General features: G+C 42.4%; 1 protein-coding gene across 4 annotated transcripts in view; it reads right to left on the bottom strand.

The window, feature by feature from the left end:
* Positions 1–16,545: 16,545 nt before the first annotated feature.
* Positions 16,546–22,120, bottom strand: part of relch (RAB11 binding and LisH domain, coiled-coil and HEAT repeat containing) — a 138,004-nt gene continuing 132,429 nt past the window's right edge. For all 4 annotated transcript variants that reach the window (XM_055658459.1, XM_055658434.1, XM_055658443.1 and 1 more), the window contains one exon: positions 16,546–17,746. In XM_055658459.1, the coding sequence (XP_055514434.1) occupies positions 17,626–17,746 (121 nt within the window). In that variant the 3' untranslated portion in view covers positions 16,546–17,625. The remainder of the gene's footprint in view (positions 17,747–22,120) is intronic.

Raw genomic sequence — 22,120 nt, 5'->3', positions numbered from 1 at the left:
GAGTGGGGATGCAGACCTCTACAGGCAGGCCAAGTACAAGCTTCTCAGAGCTGTACTCTGAGAAGTTGAGGAGCGTTCTCAGCTAATGACTCTTCTTCAGTTTGGAAGGGTTTGCAAGAAATCACCAGCTACAAGTGGAAAACCAATCGTCAGCTGACCAACAACCTGAACGAGTTCTATTGCAGGTTCGATAAACAGAAATTTAACCCTGGCACCCCTTCCTCAATCACCATTTTACACCTACTCACAGCCTGACACCAGTCTGCAAAGACTGGGCCCTTTCCAACCCACCCCTCTCCAATAACCACTCAACACCCACTTACAGCCTGACCAGTCTACAAAGACTGGGCCCTCATCCACTACCCACCCCCTCCTTGCTGCCCAGTCTGGCTACCAACAATCCAACGACATCACCAACAATTCAAATTGAGGAGGTGGAGAGGTGATTCAGAAGACAGAAAAGCCAGAAATCTCCAGGGCAGGACAATGTTTCCCCCTCTACCCTAAAGCTCTGAGCCAAACAACTGTTCAAGTTCAAGTTCACATTTATTGTCACATGCACAAATTGATTGAGTGAAATTTGAGTTAGCATACAGCCATACAAATAAAAAAGAACACATTACACGATAGAGTTTAAAATAAACATCCACCACAGTGGAATCAATGTTTCCCACTGTGATGGAAGGCAATAAAGTTCAGTCATCTTCCTCTTTGTTCATCCGTGGTCGGGGCCTTGGAACCCTCCGCAGTCACTGCTAGGGATGTCCTGATCTATCCGGGATGGTCGAAACTCCGGCGTCTTAACAGATCGGAACACACTCGCAGCTTGGAGTTTCCGAATCGGCCGCTTCCTGCCGGAGACCGCGGCTTCTAATGTACACAGGCTGAGATGGGCGAAGCTCCAACACTGGTAATCCCCGGCAAAAGATCCCAGGTCTCCGTGATGTTAAAGTCAGCAAGCCCAGCACTCTGGAGCGCCAACATTCGCTCCGTGATGATAATTCAATGCTGTGATGCTGCTGAAAGTCTGGCCGGTCTCGGTAGGAAATGCCGCGCCAATCCAGTTGGTAGGCCGCGAGGGGGAAGGGCGATGATGTGACTCGGAGAACACACAACTCCGTCCCCCTATTCCCCCCACCACCCCCCACATAAGACACACTAAGAAACATTTAAAACATACATTTAGACACACTAAAAGTAACAAAAAGGGTGAAAAGCCTAACAGCTGCTGGCGAGGCAGCCAACAGTTTGAGACATTTTCAACCAGTCCCTGCAAACCTGTACTGTCCCTGCCTGCTTCAAAGTCTCCACTATTGTCCCTGTACCCAAAAAGACAAGGATTGCTGGTATTAATCACTACAGGCCTGTTGCACTGACCTCTGTAGTCATGAAGACCCTTGAAAGATTTGTGCTGGCCCAGCTGAAAAAGATCACAAACCCCCTGCTGGACCCTCTGCAGTTTGCAAACCAGGCGAATAGATCAGTGGATGATGCAGTCAACCTGAGCCTGCACTTCATCCTACAGCACCTAGACCACCAGGGGACCTATGCGAGGATTTTGTTTGTGGATTTTAGCTCTGCATTCAACACCATTGTGCCAGAGCTACAACACTCCAAGCTCTCCAGTTGACTGTGCCTGAACCCCTCTGTCAATGGATCACCAACTTCCTGACAGACAGGAAGCAGCATGTGAGGCATGGGAGATCTTTATGAGACGGGGACTCTCTTCTCATTTCAAGAATTACAGTCAAAATATCATCTGAAAGGTAGCCAATACTTTAGATATCTTCAAATACGAGACTATGTGAAATCACACACCCAAGACTGCCAATATATGGTTCCAGACATACTAGACAAATGCATGAATAGAAACTCGGGTTCAAATAAGTTAATATCGTACCTTTATAATACTCTTTAAAATATACAAATCCCATCATTGGAAATAATTAGGCGAGCTTGGGAAGATGAATTGGGCCTAACAATTTTAAAAGATAGATGGGAGGAAAGTCTTCTACATATACACGTAACTGTTCTCTTAACGTTAGGCAGTCGTTAATACAATTTGAAATACTGCATAGATTTTATTATTCAAAGTCTAAACTGAATAAGATCTTCCCAAATGTTTCCCCTATTTGTGATAAATGTCTCATTCAGGAAGCAACCATAACTCATTCTTTTGCCTCTTGTATAAAGTTACATAATTTCTGGAGGGGAATTTTTGAAAATGTTTCTATAATACTTAAAATAAAATTGGACACCGACACAGAATTGATTACTCTGGGTACGTCAGAAGCCTGTTCTGAGCTAACATTATTTCAAAGACGTTTCCTTAATTATGGCCTGATAACAGCGAAAAAACTAATACTTAACTTTTGGAAACACACATCAGTTCCTACTGTAAAGATGTGGATTACAAACATGTCCGAGACACTACATTTGGAAAATATTAGGTTTGTCTTGGCAGAAAAAACAGATCAATTTTTCAAGACATGGGCACCCATTCACCGAATTCTTACAAGGATAGTATGGCGCAACACTAATGTGGATTTAAATCCAACTATGGGTTGGGTGAGGTGGGCGGATGGGTGGGGTGGGTGAGGTGGGTGAGGTGGGTGAGGGGCAGGTACGAGGAGCAGGCACATGTCCACTTTTTTCTTTTTAACTTTTCCTCTCTTATATCTTTACTAACTCATTGTCCACACTACTTTGGTAGTCTAGGGGTCCTATCTTTTCACTTTTTCCTTCTTGTTCTTTCTCTCTTCTTTTCTCTCATTTTTAGGTTAAAAGGACAACATTGAAGCTGTACAATAATTGTATCATTTTACATGCGGAATGTTTTATTCTTGTATAATTGCTTCTAATAAAAATAATTAAATTTTTTTAAAAAAAGAATCAGGAGTAAAGAAAGCAAACTCAATGCTAGCATTTATTTCAAAAGAGCTTGTATACCAAAACAGACACAATGCTGAGGCCGCATGCTGAGGCGCTGGTATGGCCACATTTGGAATGTTGTGAACAATTTTGGGCACCATATCTGAGGAAGGATGTTCTGGCTCTGGAGAGGGTCCAGAGGAGGTTTACAAGAATGATCCCAGGAATTACTAGATTAACCTATGATAAGCAATTGTCGGCACTGGGCCTGTGCTCACTGGAGCTTAGAAGAATGAGGGGGGACCTAATTGAAACATACAGAATAGTGAAAGGCTTGGATAGAGTGGATGTGGAGAGGATGTTTGCACTAGTGGGAGATTCTAGAAGTAGAGTCAAGAGCCTCAGAAATAAAGTCTTTAGTCAGAGGGTGGTGAATCTGTGGAATTCCTTTGTTACAGAAGACTGTGGAGGCCAAGTCAGTGGATATTTTTAAGGCAGAGATAAATTCTTGATTAGTACAGGTGTTAGTGGTTAGGTGGTTAGATGGAGAAGGCAGGAAAATTAGGAGAGATTGAATGGCGGAGTACACGATGGGCCGAATGGCCTAATTTTACTCCTATTCCTTATGTTATTATGTCTAGAAAAACAAATATATTGTTTATATATTGTTATATCACTGCTTTGCAACAGAAGTATATGGTGGTATAAAATAACTCAATACTGAACATGCAGCCCGGCAATAGAATATACAAAACTTCAATGTCTGTCTACGTTTTATTCAATATGAAATCTACAGCATGAAAAGTCCAACTATCCTCAGGAACTAGTCCGGAAGTTTAAATATGAGTAAAGACAGGTACGGCCCATTTTTACATTGTTATTAAAGTTGCCCAACACAGCATCTGTTAATCTCTCGGTCACCTGATGGTGTTGGGCACAGTCTGAATTATTTGAATGAATGAATAAATGAATGAATACGTTTATTGGCCAAGTATTCACATACAAGGAATTTGCCTTGGTGTTCCACCCGCAAGTGACTACATGACATACAGTGACAGTTAGGAATGACACATAAAACATTAATAATAAAACATTATCGATTAAACATGTGAATTAAATAAAATACCAGAGCAAAAGGAGGATACAGATTTTCGTAGTACTACTCGTGAAAAAAAGCTGTTTTTATGTCTGGCTGTGGCAGCTTTGAAAGTCTGGAGTCGCCTTCCAGAGGGAAATGATTCCGTTTGTGGCCAGGGTGAGAGAGGTCAGAGATGATCTTACCCACTCGCTTCCTGGTCCTTGCAGTGTACAGTTCGTCAATGGAGCCAACAATGTTCTCAGCTGATCGGACGATTCCCTGCAGCCTCCGGATGTCGTGCTTGGTGGTTGAGCCAAACCAGACCAGATGGAGGTGAGGACAGACTCTACAATGGCCGTATAGAATTGGACCATCATTGCCTGTGGCAGATTGTGCTTCCTCAGCTGCCGCAGGAAGTACATCCTCTGTTGTGCCTTTTTGACTGTGGAGTCGATGGTATCCCCCCATTTAAGGTCTTTGGAGATGATGGTTCCCAGGAACTTAAAAGACTCCACAGATGTGACTGTGGCGTTGTTGATGGCGAGTGGGGTGAGGGGAGGGGGAGCTCTCCTAAAGTCTCCAATCAATTCCACTGTCTTAAGAGCATTGAGCTCCAGGTTGTTACGATGGCACCAGGACGCCAGCTGTGTCACTTCCTGTCTGTAGGCAGATTCCTTCCCATCCTGAATCAGTCCAATCAGGGTTGTGTCGCCCGCAAACTTGAGAATGACACAAACCTGTTATAATTAATCTAATGATAATTTGCTTTTCCCTTAGGCGCACCTCGTCTGAGTATTGTTTCAAAATGTTTGTTCATAAATTATGTAATTTTTTAGTCCATTTGTGGTTTGCAATCAACACTTACAGTTACAGTCTGCATTATGTGACACTTTAGGTAATGAATGACGATTATTTCTCATCCTAGTGTGCATTTCTGGAAACTAAAAATCATCCCGGCTGATTTGAATGTTCATAATTTCCTCCAACCTCCTTGGAATTCCCCGAGGCAGTCCACGTCAGTTATTCTGCTGGCACCAGCTAAAAGTTGAATTAAAACGTGTTTTAATGTTAGACTCAACATTACAGAGAGGTAAAAATTAGTCCCGAAATGTTGAATGCACCAAGCTATAAAGAAAATGGCATTTTATGAAGGAAGGGGCAGTGGGGAGCTGGTGCATTTTAATGGTACATTTTACATATTTTATTTCAAGCCAGTTGCTATATCAGCTGGCAAGTATGAACAGGTAGAATCTAAGCAAGATAATCTAATCAGAAAAACAGACAAATGTTGATTGATAAAATGAAGATTTTCTGCAAAGCCATTCAAGTCTGCCACTTGAGGAGTGATTTGGGAATGAGGATCAGGAATCACGAGTTTAGAGGTACAAGAAAGTGTCATGAGGTAAGAGTTCGCTATGATCTTCACAAAGCTATAAAGGATGCCAATCAACACAACTGAAACAAACTTGAGCCCCAGTATAGTAATTTGGACACTCGCAGAATAGGGCAAGGTGGCTGCCTCACTGGCTGCAAAGAGGTCAGACAACATCACTGGTGATAGTACAGACCTACCTGATGAACTAATACGTTCTATGTTCGCTTGAAGCAGAAGGCCAATGCGGCAATGACATCCGTTCCATCAGGCAGGTTCACTGTTGCAGAGGTTAGATCGGCCTTCCTCAGCGTGAACTCACAGAAAGCAACTGGCCGGGTCAGAGTCTGTCAGTGTCCTTACAAAGTGCATGAACCAACTAGCGGGAGTATTCACATACATCTTTAATCTCTCCCTGCTCCGCTCTGAGGGATCCACATGCCTCAAGAAGACCACTATCACCCGTGCCAATAAAAAGCAAAATCTCTTGCCTTAACGACGTCCGTCCAGTGGCCTTGACATCCACCATCACTGTGCGCCTACTGCCACAACAGGTCCATGGCTGATGCCATCTCCCTGGCCCTTTACTCATCCCTGGAACACCTGGATAAGAGAGCAACCTTTCTCACGGTGTCAACAGGATAAAGGAGAGAAGGATCTCGACCTGAAAAGACACCTTTTCTTTTTCTCCAGAGCTGCTGTCTGACCTGCTTGTCTGTATCTTTGAGTCAGTGATTAACGTCAGGAAGCGAAAGCGGTATGCATATCCTGATTGATGGTTGAAAGCTTCAAGTTCCAAAGGTTTGCGTGATATCCAGTGAAATCCAGTCAAGTTTAGCGTGCAACAAAAAAGCCTTTCGCTGTACCTCAATACATGTGACAATAAACTAAACAAAAGAGTGTGTTTCATTGTCATAAGCCAGGACCGGAACAATGACATTCTTACTTATTGCAGTATTACAGGCATATTAAATACAACACAACAAATAAACATTAAAGAAATTATCAATTATTCTGGGTAAACTGTACAATGATAGTGCAAGCTAAAGTGTGAGGTATCACAATGTATTGTTTATTATAGTCATGTGTACCAAGATACAGTGAAAAGCTTTGTGTGATATCCAGTTAAATGCAGTCAAACCATATGAGTGCAAGGTAAAACATATCAGAGTACAGAATATAGTATAGTATTATAGTGTTACAATTATAGTGTAGTAGTGCCAATTCATACAAGAGACTTGATGCTAGTGAGGCAGGTGCCACCTATCATTTAAAAATACCATATGGATGAGAAGGGAATGGAGGGTTATGGTATGAGTGCAGGCAGGTGGGACTAAGGGAAAAAAAGTTGTTCGGCACGGACTTGTAGGGCCGAGATGGCCTGTTTCCGTGCTGTAATTGTTATATGGTTATATGAGGTTGTAGTTAGGGGTTGTGCAGAAACAAGGGCCTGATGGTTGATGTAAAGACCTATTCTGGAACCTGGAGTAATGGATCCTGTACCGTTTCCTGATAGTAGTAGCAAAATGATAGAATGGTCATAGAGGCGTGGGTCTGGTTTGTAGGTTAATATGCCTCTCTAAATTGCTTCCAATGCGCATGGAATGGATGTGAAAGAGGGATAACATTGAACTAGTGTGAATGGGCTGGCATGGTCTCAATAGGCCAAAGTTTCCATACCTAAACTAAAAAGAACTAAATTCTAAAGAGTCTTGTTTCAAAGATTATGCTCAGAGCTGTTTATAGTGGTGCTCAGCTTGGGTGGATGAAATAAATGTGAAGCAGAGATAAAAAATAAGTGATAAACATGTGAAATAAATCAGGAGCTATTCACATTTACAGTGTTTAAACCAATAGAAACATTTGCAAATATTGCTGCGTTTAAACAATTTGATTATTGTGTTTCATGTTGTTATTTTTGAACAGGAACTGGATCTGGAAACCTATGGTCAGAGATACAGGCAAAATGGAGCAAGTGCTTTCCAAGACCAGGGTGCATGTCTCCTCAAGGGCATAGTCTCTTGGTATACCCATAATTCTAGCACCAGATATTAAGTCCTTTGCACACAACTGCATATAGAGATTAAGATATTAACCTGTACTAAAATGAATCTTCTAACAAGTTAAACGCATGGACACATTTCTGAAATAATTAGACTTTGTCTTCATGGCAGTATGCAGAGCTGCCAAGTTTCGTCAGAGCATTTCAGTAACCCTGAAAATCAGTATTTTGCTGAGGAAAACAGTATTTTTATGCGGTGCCATTTTGCTGCAAACAAATGTTTTATGTGCAGTCATGTCGATGTAAGAGTACAAGAATGCATAACTTTGCAACCAATTGACGTCTTCTACGCACCTTACTTGACAGTGCATTCATTGCCATCTCTTTGTATACTGCTGTTTGAACGGCTGCTTCCTGCTTATAGAACCAGATGATGATGTAGAAGCATTTTGGAAGCCTCCCTCTCCATCAGTCCCTCTCTCTCTCCTTCCTCTCGCCCTCCCTCCCTTATTCTCTTCCTCCCTCTCCCTATCTTCTTCTCCCTCTCTTCCTCCCTCCATCCTCTCCCTCTCTCTACCCCTCCCTCTCTCTACCCCTCCCTCTCTCCACCCTTCCCTCTCTGCTCCTTGAGCCCACCCACTGTTCTGTAAAATCAAGGCCAATCCCAATGTAACTGCAATCCCACTGGTTTGCATCCTGACCACCTGCTTCACGGTATGGTACAGCAGTTGCACCGTAGCGGACAGGAAGGCACTACAACGGGTGGTGAAAACCGCTCAGTACATCATCGGTGCCCCACTCCCTGCCATGGATGCCCTCCACCGAAAACGGTGTCTGAGACGGGCCGGGAAGATCATCAAAGACCCCTCCCACCCTAACCATGGACTGTTTGCCCTCCTCCCATCAGGGAGTGGTACAGGAGCCTCAGGTCTCGTACTAGTAGGATGAGGAACAGCTTCTACAACAACACTATCACATTGCTGAACTCGGAGTCCCGCCGATAGATTTCTCCAGTCTCTCCGTCCACATTGTTTGCTTATTCTGTATTTTTATTTCTATATTGCACTATTACTACGGACTGACGCTAAACTGCATTTTGTTGTACCCATACTTCTATCTGTGCAATGCCAATGAAAAAAAAAGTAACGTTTCACCACTGGGCTTATCCAGAATTCTACCACTGCCTGAAAAATAATCAAAGGCTCAACTACCACTGAGAAAGAGAATTTCAAAGACTCATTGTTATATGAGAATTTTCCTGAACAGTCTGTCACCCATAGCACTGTGGCCATAACGCTATGTGTAAAGCCCATAGCACTCCAGCTGGTAGCATTATTTTTAGAACCCACAGCGCTGTAGCCGACAGCTCTTCATTTAAATTCCCACACGTTAAACTGACAGCGCTCTGTTTAAACCTGGAGCGGGACAGGCAGCCTGGAGGGAAGGAATGGGTGACGTTTCTGGTCGAGACCCTTCTTCAGACCGAACTGAATTCCGTATTTAAAATCCGTATTTAACAACACAAAACCACACATCTGTATTCTAATCGCACTTCCGTACAAAATATGGAAAATCCGCACTACTTGGCAGCTGAGTGTGCATTTTCTTTGAACAGTTCCAAAAATCCGTATGTTTTATAACATAGAACTTACTGGGTGCTACAAATGAAATGACTTAATGCATGAAAACTGATCTGCTCCTAAACCTTCCACGAAAGCTCAGAGGAGAACAATGTTAAAACCTCATTTGCTTAAGTGGATAAAGATTTCCCAAAGTGTCAGTTTCAATAGTCCATGACAAATTAACTGAAATGTATTTTTAATGATGCAGAAAGAAGGGAAAGTATGGAGCATCATCCAAATGACTGTATAACATTTCCAAAGGTTACAAGTAAATTCTCCAGCCAAGTGTTGGATCAGACCTAAAGATAAGCAGTACCCGCGACAAGGAAAATAATTTTTTTGGCAGAGTACAGGGGCTGTTTTAAGGAAAAAGTAGTTTTTCTTGATCCAATAGTAACAAAAAAAACAATCTTTGAGCCCATCATGATATTCGTCATTCTTCAATTGTTAAGTGCATTTATTTTTGTAATGGGACTTCTTGAACTGGCGCAGCCATGGTGATGACAATGTTCCCACTATGATAGGTTGGATTCACGACCCAGTAACAAATTGATTTGCATCCATTTCAAGAGGATACCTTCCTGTGTTAGGGGGTAGTGATCAGTGATGCCAAATCCTGTAGGTCTGCTCTTACGCCCCAGGTGGAACAATGATCGTATTTTCCTACTCCTCGCCTTTCCAAATCCAACGCATCATTCTCCAACGTTTCCTCCACCTTCAACATGATCCCACGATCAGTAACATTTTCCCATCCCCACTCGTTTCCACCTTCCACAGGCCTCTTCCTTAGCACATTGGTGCACTCATCCCCTCCCACCCAAACCACCCTTCCCCAGGTACATTCCCCTGCAACTGCAGAAGTAACACCCGTCTCTATACCTCCTCCCTCCCCTCTATCCCGGGATCCCAACAGTTCTTCCAGGTGAGGCTCACATGCAGCTGCTCCGACCTCTCTCTACTGCACGAGGTGTTCCCAATGTGGCCTTCTTTACCTCAGCAAGACAAAGTGTAGACTTGGTGACTAGGTAAGATTTCTGACACAGAGGCTTTCCCTATTACCTTGACTAATCCTGATCTGATGTCTTGAAATATTTACAGGAATATAATTTTAATGTTGAAGACAGTTATGTTTAGCTGGATTATGGCTGTGAAGGAACAGATTGAAACAGGGGATCTAGGCCAGAGCTTTGGCAGCCATATTAAAGATACAAGACTGGATACAATTACTTATAGCTTTTGCTAAAAAAAATTGAGGTCTGATTTGTCTCTTCAACATTTAGATATATTCTGTTTGCTACAAGTGGTGTATACATGGACAAATTTCCACTTTGTTGATATGCATAGTTTGTCTGTCTTTTTTGTTATTTTTAGTGTGTTTTAAAAGTATGCGTTAATGTTGTCTGGTTTGTTTTATGTGGGGGGTGAGGGTGGGGAAGCTTTTTTCTCAATGTCTTATCTTGTTCGAGATGCAATTGTTTTCCGGATCGTATCTCCGGTCACTCTGCAGCCTAACATCATGGAGCTGGCGACCTTGCCCGAGACGGACCTTGAGCCCCACTGCCATCTTGCCATCGGAGCCTGCAATCCCTTGCCTGGGATCGACGCTCCAACCGCGGCCTGCGGATTTCCACATTGAGGAGCTCACAGTCTCGGGTAGAGACTGATGTCGGGAAGCTCCAGTCACAGGTTTGGCTATCCCCAACCCGGGGTTCGATTGCCTGATGCGCGGGAACCAAGATCCCCGCCCAATGCGGGAGCTTGATCACCCCGACGTGGAAGGCTCGATCGCCGGCTGTGGGAGCCAAGATCGCCCCGACAACGGGAGGACAAAGAAGGGAAGAAGATTGAACTTTTTTCACCTTCCATCACAGTGAGAAATGTGGGGGAGTCGCTGTAGTGGATCACTCAAGAATTGACCATTTTTTAGTTTTGAAAAACTCCTTTGTTGCTTTAGCATTATGTTTGGGATCCATGTCTTGCTGTAGAATGAACCGCCGGCCAAAGAGCTGAAGCATTTGTTTGAACTTGAGCAGATAGGATGTGTCTATACACTTCAGAATTCATTATGCTACTACCATCAGCAGTTGTATCATCCATGAAGATAAGTGAGCCAGTACCTTCAGAAGCCATACATGCCCAGGCCATAACACCCCCACCACCGTGTTTCACAGATGAGGTGGTATGCTTTGGATCTTGGGCAGTTCCTTCTCTCCTCCACACTTTGCTCTTGCCATCACTCTGATATGTTAATCTTTGTTTCAACTGTCCACAAGACCTTTTTCCAGAACTGTGGTTACTCTTTTAAGTACTTTTTGGCAAACTGTAACCTGGCCATCCTATTTTTGTTGGTAACTAGTGGTTTGTATCTTGCAGTGTAGCCTCTGTATTTCTGTTCATGAAGTCTTCAGCAGACAGTGGTCATTGACAAATCCACACCCGACTCCTGAAGAGTGTTTCTGATCTGTCGGACAGGTATTTGAGGATTTTTCTTTATTATAGAAAGAATTCTTCTGTCATCAGCTGTGGAGGTCTTCCTTGGCCTGTCAGTCCCTTTACAATTAGTAAGCTCACCAGTGCTCTCTTTCTTCTTAATGATGTTCCAAACAGTTGATTTTGGTAAGCCTAAGGTTTGGCTGATGCCTCTAACAGATTTATTCTTGTTTCTCAGTCTCATAATGGCTTCTTTGACTTTCATTGGCACAACATTGGTCCTTATGTTGATTAACAGCAATAAAAGTTTCTAAAGGTGATGGAAAAACTGGAGGAAAGACTAGGTGCTGAGAGCTCTCTTATACTTGCATTAAACACACCTGAGCAATTACAAACACCTGTGAAGCCATGTGTCCCAAACATTTATGGTGCCCTGAAATGGGGGGACTATGTATAAAAACAGCTGTAATTTCTACATGGTGAAACCAAAATGTATAAAAATGACCTTTATTAAAATCTGACAATGTGCACTTTAACCACATGTGATTTTTTTATTACAAATCTCGAATTATGTAGTACAGAGGCAAATAAATAAATGATGGGTCTTTGTCCCAAACATTATAGAGGGCACTGTATGACAATAAACATGACTCTCTTGATTCTGGAGCTGCAACGCTGCGGTTTAAAATACATTTAGCCCAGGTACATGTATAGGAATGGTTTAGAGGGATGTGGGCCAAGCACAGGCAAATGGGATGAGTTCAGTTGGATTAGTTGGGATGAAAGGCGTGGTGTATGACTGACTGGAGTGGGTTTATTAGCAAGACAATATTATAATCTTTATAGATGTTAAAAGAGTACACAGTGTTCCCAAGAAAACAGATAGCATTTGAACAAACTTCTTATGAGTTAACAGAAACTTGCCAAGCTCATTATTTAATTGCAAATATTGGCAGTTTTATGGATGGTGCTTCAGGCAAAATGAGTTTTAGAAAACAAATTCTGCAGAAACTGGAAATGACTGAAAGTTGAACTCAGTATTTTGTAATCAGAAGATGTATGTATTTTAAATGGCATTCAGATCCTGATGAGGATCGTTGTTGCCCTATGTGGAAATGTGTCATTGCAGACTTCTTCTGCGATTTGAATTTGTAAATTACCGATGAAAATCTTGCTGTTTAAATATGAAATACACTGTGGCAGCACACTGAAAAGAGAAAGTTTAAGGCAGACACGCAGCTTGTTTTATGGATGGTGCTTCAGGCAAAATGATTTTTAGAACACAAATTGTTAAACATTTATTTGGGTGTCTTGTTGATCATTATTGGTATGACTATGGAAAATCAAATTCCTCGCATGTTGCAAAACGTACTTGGCTAATAAAGTACTATTATGATTATGATTATATCTAAACTACAATGCCTTTTCAGGCATTGTTAGAGGGATGATTTCTAGTTCACAAAAATTCAATAAGAAAAAAATGTTAACTCTGTTTTGCAGCAGTACAAAATTAGATGGGATTGTGAACAGCGAGGACCAAAGATTATAGAGCAGAGCAAGATGCGCCACTCTGCGGAAAAAGCGTAGTATGACATGGGTATGACATGATGCCATTTTATTGAGCTGCAATTTACAATAATGTTAATAAAATTTACAATAATATTAACTAAATATGTGAAGTGATCGATGCTGCATAAAACATTGTTCCCTACAACACTGATTACACCAAAGATGATAGAGCGGATCAATCTTTGGAACTAAATACACCAAAGATACCAGAGGAGCATTGCCCGCTGCCTCGGGAGCGCTGACTACGGGCAGACGCTTGAGGCTCTCCCGCCGCCCCCTTCATCTGGTATTGGGGGGACCGAGAATCAGTCCTGGATCAACTCAGGAGTGGAGGAAAACGTCCTCTCCCCCAAAGATACTAGAGGAGCCTCTAGTATCTTTCCTTTTCCCTGTGACCTGATATAAGAGCAGATTGTATAACTGTGGAGTCCGGCCCCGCTACCAAAGATGTCGCGTTTGGCATAAACAAATGGCGGCCGTGACCTGCATGGTTAAGAACATGGAATATAATCAGAAAATAATAAATGAGGTTATCCACTTCAGCACGCAAAAGCAAATAAGATGATTTTATAAAGGAGTGATAGACTGGGAAATGTTATTGTTCAAAGGAACCTAGGATTTCCTTACACATGAAATACAGGTAACACACAAGCAAGTATGAGTGGGCAAATGATATGATTGAAAAGGTCTAACAGTGAAAGTATAGGACCTTGAGGCAGACCACATCAAGAATTGTTTGCAATTTTGGTGTCTTAGCAAAGCAAACAGTATACTTACCTGAAAGAATGCAGTGTAGAATTATTATCAGACAGGTTCCTGAACTAGCTGATCTGCAGATCAAATAAGACATGTTAGCACTAAAAAGGAGCAGTTGAGTCAGGCAGCATTTATGGAGGGAAATGGAAGATGACATTTTGAGACAAGATCCTTCATCTTTCATCTAAGGAAACTGGCAAAGGTGAAGCCCATTCTCGAGCGGCAGCATTTTGAAACAGTAATCCATGCCTTTATTACATCTAGGCTGGATTACTGTAACGCAAAGATCCTATAGCAGAGCAAGATGGGTTACTCTCACGCAAAAGTGAAGTACGTTCATGGGCGGATTCATGGGTGATTTTAGCAACCTGCCTCCGCCATCTTGCTCCGCTTTCTTGCTCCCGCCTTCTTGCTTCCGGCCAAAGATTGGATCCGCAGCGAGGAGAAGGAGTGCGCGGCCCGGGGCAGCGAGGAGAAGGAGTGTGGGGCAGCGGGGAGGAGTGTGGGGGCCCGGAGCAGGAGTGTGGGGCCCGGGGCAACGGGGAGAAGGAGTGTGGGGCAGCGGGGAGAAGGAGTGTGTGGCCCAGGGCAGCGGGGAGAAGGAGTGTGGGGCCCGGAGCAGCGGGGAGAAGAGTGCGTGGCCCCCGGGGCAGCGGGGAGAAGGAGTGTGTGGCCCGGGGCAGCGGGGAGAAGGAGTGTGTGGCCCGGGGCAGCGGGGAGAAGGAGTGCGGGGCCCAGGGCAGTGGGGAGAAGGAGTGCGGGGCCCAGGGCAGTTGGGAGAAGGAGTGCGGGGCCCGGGGCAGCGGGGAGAAGGAGTGTGGGGCCCGGGGCAGCGGGGAGAAGGAGTGCGGGGCCCGGGGCAGCGGGGAGAAGGAGTGTGGGGCCCGGGGCAGCGGGGAGAAGGAGTGCGGGGCCCGGGGCAGCGGGGAGAAGGAGTGCGGGGCCCGGGGCAGCGGGGAGAAGGAGTGCGGGGCCCGGGGCAGCGGGGAGAAGGAGTGCGGGGCCCGGGGCAGCGGGGAGAAGGAGTGCGGGGTGCCCGGGGCAGCGGGGAGAAGGGCATAGGGGGGGGGACATTGTAGTAAGGGGGCAGGCGAGAGAGTGCCGGGGGGGATAAGGCCTAGTGTGTGTGAAGTTGCAGGGAGGTTTACAATGTTTCTTATTTACAATGTTTCTTATTTAATGTCCCTTGTCTAGTCTGAAATAAAGTTCATTATTGGATTAGAAGAAATATAATTGTGTGTGTTATATACATTTATATAATTTTCATGTATGTGTGTTTATAAACATTTTATTCTTTAACAAGAATCAACAGAATTATGAACTAACAGAATTATGAATCTAACCCTATAATCACGCACAAAAAGTCCCCCCCTGTCAATCACCCTGCGAGTCGGGTCGGTTCCGGTTACTACAAAAACAACTCAAACACTGTTTGTGAGCCATTTAAAAAGAAATGATTTAAAAAACATTAAAAAAGACAATTATCAGAATCAAATTTTATTCTTGACAAGAAGTTTGATCTGACAGATTTATGAATCTAACCGACACAAACTGTTGCCCCGCAACATTGATTACAGTGCGAGTCGGGTCGGGTCAGGTAGGCTCAGGTTGCTAAAATGGGCGTGGAAAAATGCCCATGATCCCCTCCATAGCGTACTACACGTCAGCCCATTGCATTTAGCAGTAGCCTATCTTGCTCTGCTATAGGATCTTTGCTGTAACGCACTCTGTTTTGGAGTTGCACGATCTTCACTGGCTCGTCTCCAGTTGGTTCAAAATGCTGCTGCTCGCCTTTTAACTGGAACTCGAAAGAGGGAGCACATAATGCCAATTCTGGCCTCCCTCCACTGGCTCCCGGTGCACTTTCGAGTTCATTTTAAAATTATTTTATTTGTTTTTTAAATCTCTAAATGGGCTCGCCCCGCCTTACCTCTCTGAACTGCTCCACCCATACGCTCCTGCCCGGTGCCTCAGGTCAGCTGATCAGCTGCTCCTGGAGGTACCGAGGTCTAAGCGGAAGCTCAGAGGGGATAGAGCCTTCTCTGTTGCTGCTCCGGCACTCTGGAACACCTTGCTGTTGCACATCAGACAGGCCCCCTCACTGTCCATCTTCAAAACCAGTATTAAAACACATTTATATTCCTTGGCTTTTGACACTGCTTGAGACTTTGCTCCTGTTTTTAGTGCTTTTAATGTTTTTAATTTTATTGTTTTTACTTTTGTTTAATGTTTTTATTGTTATGTAATAATTTCTTGTCCATGATTAGTCATGTACAGCACTTTGTTGCAACTGTGGTTGTTTTTAAAGTGCTCTATAAATAAAGATTATTATTATTATCATCTATATAATCAACTGTCCATTTCTCTCCATATGGACGACCTGTCGAGTTCCTCCAGCTACACTTTTTCCACTAGATTTCAGCATCTGCAGTGTGGTTGGATAGTCTCAATGTATTCTTTGAAGTTCAGACGTAACCGATGGAGATCTCATTTTAAACTTACACAATTCCTTCAGGATGGTCCCATGGGGAACTTGGAACCAAAGATCACAGGCTGAGAATTGATGTACCTGTTAGAATTGGAGAAATTTCATCATGCAAATAGTGGCAAATCTTCAGCATTCACTATGCCACAGGTGATGGTGGCTTCATCATGGGACTCTTTAAAATAGAGAATGATAGACTGCTATATAGACAGCAATGTTTGCAGACTGTTTCATAGACTCCCGCCTTAACAAGTTCAGTTAAAAACTGCTATAATAAACTAATAACATTCCAAAGCTTTACAATTTTATTCTTGTGAGTGGGTTAATTCCTCACCCACAAACTGAGTATTGTCACAAAAGTAAAGTGGCACAGAAAGAAATTTATTGTTTCAATCCCATTTACAGAAACTATTTAAAATTACATTATTGAATGCTTAGCCCACATTTGTTTTGCATGAATTTGTTCATAACTAGCACAAAGAAACATTGTAGATGTACATTAAGATTACATAAACCTTTCAGCTAGTGAAATATAATTATCTTCAACTGTACACAAGGAACTTATTGCACTGTAGGTAAACAGTACACTCATGCAATTTAAATTTGGTACATTTTTCAGTTAAATGTAACCACCATTTCTTGGTCACAATTAAAACCAAGTTGAATTAAAAGCAATGCAAGGATTGAATATACACAGCCTTTCTGTAATGTCTTTTATATGAACATCACAAAACAGACACTCTAATTCACATTCCTGATTTTACAAATGTAAAATTAAACTGAAAAATGGTAACTTCTTCATTAGCATAGATGAATTATTTAACTGCTTATTGCAAAGTAATAATCATTATGCTGCAACAAAACAGAAAATATTTCCAATTGAAAAGAAACATCAAGGTATATAACAGCTGCGACAATTTCCCAGGTCATGTATTATGCTGTAGTCTGCTTTCTTCTGATCGGAAGGCACAGGAATATGCTGGTGACTTTTTAAAATCAGTCAAGAATCCAGGCAATAAAAGTAGTCTGAATGGATCCCGCATAATTAAATACATAAATGGTTCACACTTCATTATTTTGACACCAATGTGAAATTTACATTATATCCAAGTTAAAGATATAGTGCTTCAGTGTATAATACAAGTTTTTACTGTTCAAATTCTAATTACAGAATAAAGAGAATAAACTGCCCATACAGAAGAAAATACTGGATACAGCATAGGACAAAATACATAGACACCAATACAGTCATCTCCACACCCAGCACACAAGAAACTGCAACATACACACAAAAATATTAAGTGCAAATATCTTTGGAAGTTAGGATAAAATAATTAGCAAAACAAATGTGTTTTTTAAAAAAAAGGCAGTTAATTTACTTCAAGTACAAGATATGTGACCCATAAGAGGTCAGTTTAGTGTTTATGAACCTTCTTCAATTCATTTCTTCCTCTGGAATACATTTGCCAACATTGCCCCCGAAGTGGAGAGCTGACCCATTTTGTTCAAGAACCTCGTCTTCGTATCTTCACTTACAAGACTTGCAGCAATAGACATTGAACTTAAAACAATAAGAACAATGAGTAACTCAGGTAATGTATAACATTGAATTTAACTGCTAAATATGCAAGGATATGTTTAATAATCATAATGTGTTTAATAGCAAACAGTTCACATCATTTTTTTTCATCTAATCAGGTCTTTATGAAACTTGCAGAAAAACACATTTGATTTAAAAACAGATGCCAACCCATCCCCATCATAGTTACAAAATAATGTTTCACTCTCAACATCACCAAAGCACTTGTAACTGATGGGTAGTATTCAGTGTTGCTTGGCATCTGCCATTTGTCCTACAAACTTACAAAGGAGATAATAATTGCCCACTGAGAACACAACCGATCAGATTGTTGACAGTCAACTACCTCCAGGCCACTTGATTAAGTGCATGTTTTGTGAAAAAAATATATAAACCGCTGGAAAAACGTTGGTTTGTCAAGCAATGGAGAAAAAAAGAAAGTGAATGTTTCAAGTCGAGACTTTGCATTGGACAGAATGCAGAGGGGAATAGTCAATGAAGAGAGGTGAGACGGAGGGCCACAGAAGGCTGGGGCCAATTCCATGGATATTTTTAAGGCAGAGTCAAGAGTCAAGGGTGTTTTATTGTCAGATGTCCCAGATAGAAGAATGAAATTCTTACTTGCGGCAGCACAACAGAATATGTAAACATAGTACACTGTAAATAATAATCGAGAAAAAAGTGAGTATACATAGAGATAGATTCTTGATTAGTACGGGTGTCAGGGGTTATGGGGAGAAGGCAAGAGAATGGGGATAAAAGGGAAAGATAGATTAACCATTAGTGAATGGCGGAGTAGACTTAATGGGCTGAAAGGCCTAATTCTGCTCCTATCACTTACGAACATATGATATGTGGAATCAGATGATGAGAGAGATGATGGACAGATGGACTCAGGTGGAGGTGGGAAAGAGTGAGGTCATTGGGTATAAACTTAAAGAAAGAGGAAACAAATGTTTCGATGGAACCAGGTTGGGGGAGGGGAAGGTGCAGGTTGGAAGGTAAAAAGTGGAAATAAGAGGTTGCTGATACCAGCAAGTTGATAAGTGGATTCAGATAAAGGAGAGATCATGGATAGATGGAAGGCACAAAATGCTGGAGTAACTCAGCGGGACAGGCAGCATCTCTGGAGAGAAGGAATGGGTGATGTTTCAGGTCGAGACTGTTCTTCTCTCCAGAGATGCTGCCTGTCCCGCTGAGTTACTCCAGCATTTTGTTCTACCTTGTCAGATTTTAATAAAGGCCATTTTTATACATTTTTTGTTTCACCATGCAGAAATTACAGCAGTGTTTATACATCTTCCCCTCCATTTCAGGGCACCATAATGTTTGGGACACAGCAATGTCATGTAAATGAAAGCAGTCATGTTTAGTATTTTGTTGCATATCCTTTGCATGCAATGACTGCGTGAAGTCTGTGATTCATGGACATCACCAGTTGCTGGGTGTCTTCTCTGGTGAAGCTCTGCCAGGCCTGTATCACAGCCATCTTTAGCTTATGCTTGTTTTGGGGGCTAGTCCCCTTCAGTTTTCTCTTCAGCATATAGAAGGCATGCTCAATTGGGTTCAGATCAGGTGATTGACTTGGCCACTCAAGAATTGACAATTTTTTAGTTTTGAAAAACTCCTTTGTTGCTTTAGCATTATGTTTGGGATCAATGTCTTGCTGTAGCATGACCTGCCGGCCAGAGCTGAAGCATTTGTTTGAACTTGAGCAGATAGGATGTGTCTATACACTTCAGAATTCATTATGCTACTACCATCAGCAGTTGTATCATCCATGAAGATAAGTGAGCCAGTACCTTCAGAAGCCATACATGCCCAGGCTATAACATCCCCACCACCGTGTTTCACAGATGAGGTGGTATGCTTTGGATCTTGGGCAGTTCCTTCGCTCCTCCACACTTTGCTGTTGCCATCACTCTGATATGTTAATCTTTGTTTCATCTGTCCACAAGACCTTTTTCCAGAACTGTGGTTACTCTTTTAAGTACTTTTTGGCAAACTGTAACCTGGCCACCCTATTTTTGTTGGTAACTAGCGGTTTGTATCTTGCAGTGTGCTCTGTATTTCTGTTCATGAAGTCTTCGGCAGACAGTGGTCATTGACAAATCCACACCCGACTCCTGAAGAGTGTTTCTGATCTGTCGGACAGGTGTTTGAGGATTTTTCTTTATTATAGAAAGAATTCTTCTGTCATTCCTCTGTGGAGGTCTTCCTTGGCCTGTCAGTCCCTTTACAATTAGGAAGCTCACCAGTGCTCTCTTTCTTGTTAATGATGTTCCAAACAGTTGATTTTAGTAAGCCTAAGGTTTGGCTGATGTCTCTAATAGATTTATTCTAGTTTCTCAGTCTCATAATGGCTTCTTTGACTTTCATTGGCACAACTTTGGTCCTTATGTTGATTAACAGCAATAAAAGTTTCTAAAGGTGATGGAAAAACTGGAGGAAAGACTAGGTGCTGAGAGCTCTCTTATACCTGCAGTAAACACACCTGAGCAATTACAAACACCTGTGAAGCCATGTGTCCCAAACATTATGGTGCCCTGAAATGGGGGGACTATGTATAAACACAACTGTAATTTCTACACGGTGAAACCAAAATGTATAAAAATGACCTTTATTAAAATCTGACAATGTGCACTTTAACCACATGTGATTTTTTTAATTACAAATCTCGAATTGTGTAGTACAGAGGCAAATAAATAAATGATGGGTCTTTGTCCCAAACATTATGGAGGGCACTGTATGACAATAAACATGACTCTCTTGATTCTGGAGCTACAATGCTGTGGTTTAAAATACATTTAGCCCAGGTACATGTATAGGAATGGTTTAGAGGGATGTGGGCCAAGCACAGGCAAATGGGATGAGTTCAGTTGGATTAGTTGGGATGAAAGGCGTGGTGTATGACTGACTGGAGTGGGTTTATTAGCAAGACAATATTATAATCTTTATAGATGTTAAAAGAGTACACAGTGTTCCCAAGAAAACAGATAGCATTTGAACAAACTTCTTATGAGTTAACAGAAACTTGCCAAGCTCATTATTTAATTGCAAATATTGGCAGTTTTATGGATGGTGCTTCAGGCAAAATGAGTTTTAGAAAACAAATTCTGCAGAAACTGGAAATGACTGAAAGTTGAACTCAGTATTTTGTAATCAGAAGATGTATGTATTTTAAATGGCATTCAGATCCTGATGAGGATCGTTGTTGCCCTATGTGGAAATGTGTCATTGCAGACTTCTTCTGCGATTTGAATTTGTAAATTACCGATGAAAATCTTGCTGTTTAAATATGAAATACACTGTGGCAGCACACTGAAAAAAGAACGTTTAAGGCAGACACGCAGCTTGTGAAATGCTACAGAAAGTGCTAGAAATACTAATCAATCCAGGCCATCACCCAGAGAGAGAGAAAAGCAGAGTGGAAGTTTCAAGTCGATGACCTTGAAGTCATTGCTCCAAAACATCAACTCTCTCTGCACAGACTTCCTGACCGGCAGAGCATCTCCAGTTTTCTGTTTATATTTCAGATTTCCAACCTCTGTTGGTTTACAATAATGATGCTGAACATTCCTGGTCCCATGTCACCTGAAGGTAATGCTGATATTAACATAAATAGAAAACAATAATGCACTTGGAGTGTGCATTTGCGTTCAGCATGATGGCTGAAAATACTGGAAAATCAATACTGCACTCATAATCTACTTTAAGATTATCCACCGCTATCTGGTCTGTCAAAAGCAGCATTGTTTGTCTGTTTGTTTATTGTACTCTTTATTGCTATTTTTCTTATTTTATTGGTTTTTTTTTTCTCTTATTGATTGTGTTGTGATGTGTTTAAATTGTTTATTTAAAATCAACCTGCCAAAGGGACGAAAGATGGAAATTAGCTACTGGAGCAGGAAATGGAGCAGCAAGATGGCGCCTGCCTGCGGCGACTTTTGCTCAACTACAACTTCCAACAACTTACCTGGATCAGAAAAACGGCAGAAATCGGTGCCGTTTCGGACAAGCTGCTGGAGCACCTCAAGGCTCTCGCAATTCCGCGATCTCCCGCAGTTGCGGGAACCCCGGACTTTAAATTTTCCCACGCTGGCCGTGGAACTCCCGACCCGACTGTGGATCACAGATACTGTACCTGGAGACCCCGGGATGACCCCCGGAGCCGACGGGCTGGATCTACCAGGAACAACGGAGCTGCAGCTGCCGGCTTTGAGGGAACCCCCGTTCGTTACGAAGCTGGAGCTGCCGTCTGTGAGGGAATCCCCGTTACAGCGCAGGTTCGCAGAAACAGCAGGTACAGCAAGTACAGTACCTGGAAACAAAGGGGAGTCCTCCATTGTGTCCGGA

This window comes from Leucoraja erinacea, chromosome 2, assembly GCF_028641065.1.
Source record: "Leucoraja erinacea ecotype New England chromosome 2, Leri_hhj_1, whole genome shotgun sequence".
NCBI lineage: Eukaryota > Metazoa > Chordata > Chondrichthyes > Rajiformes > Rajidae > Leucoraja > Leucoraja erinaceus.
Note: the sequence above shows the minus strand (reverse complement) of the source record. Positions and strands in the feature narration are given on the sequence as shown.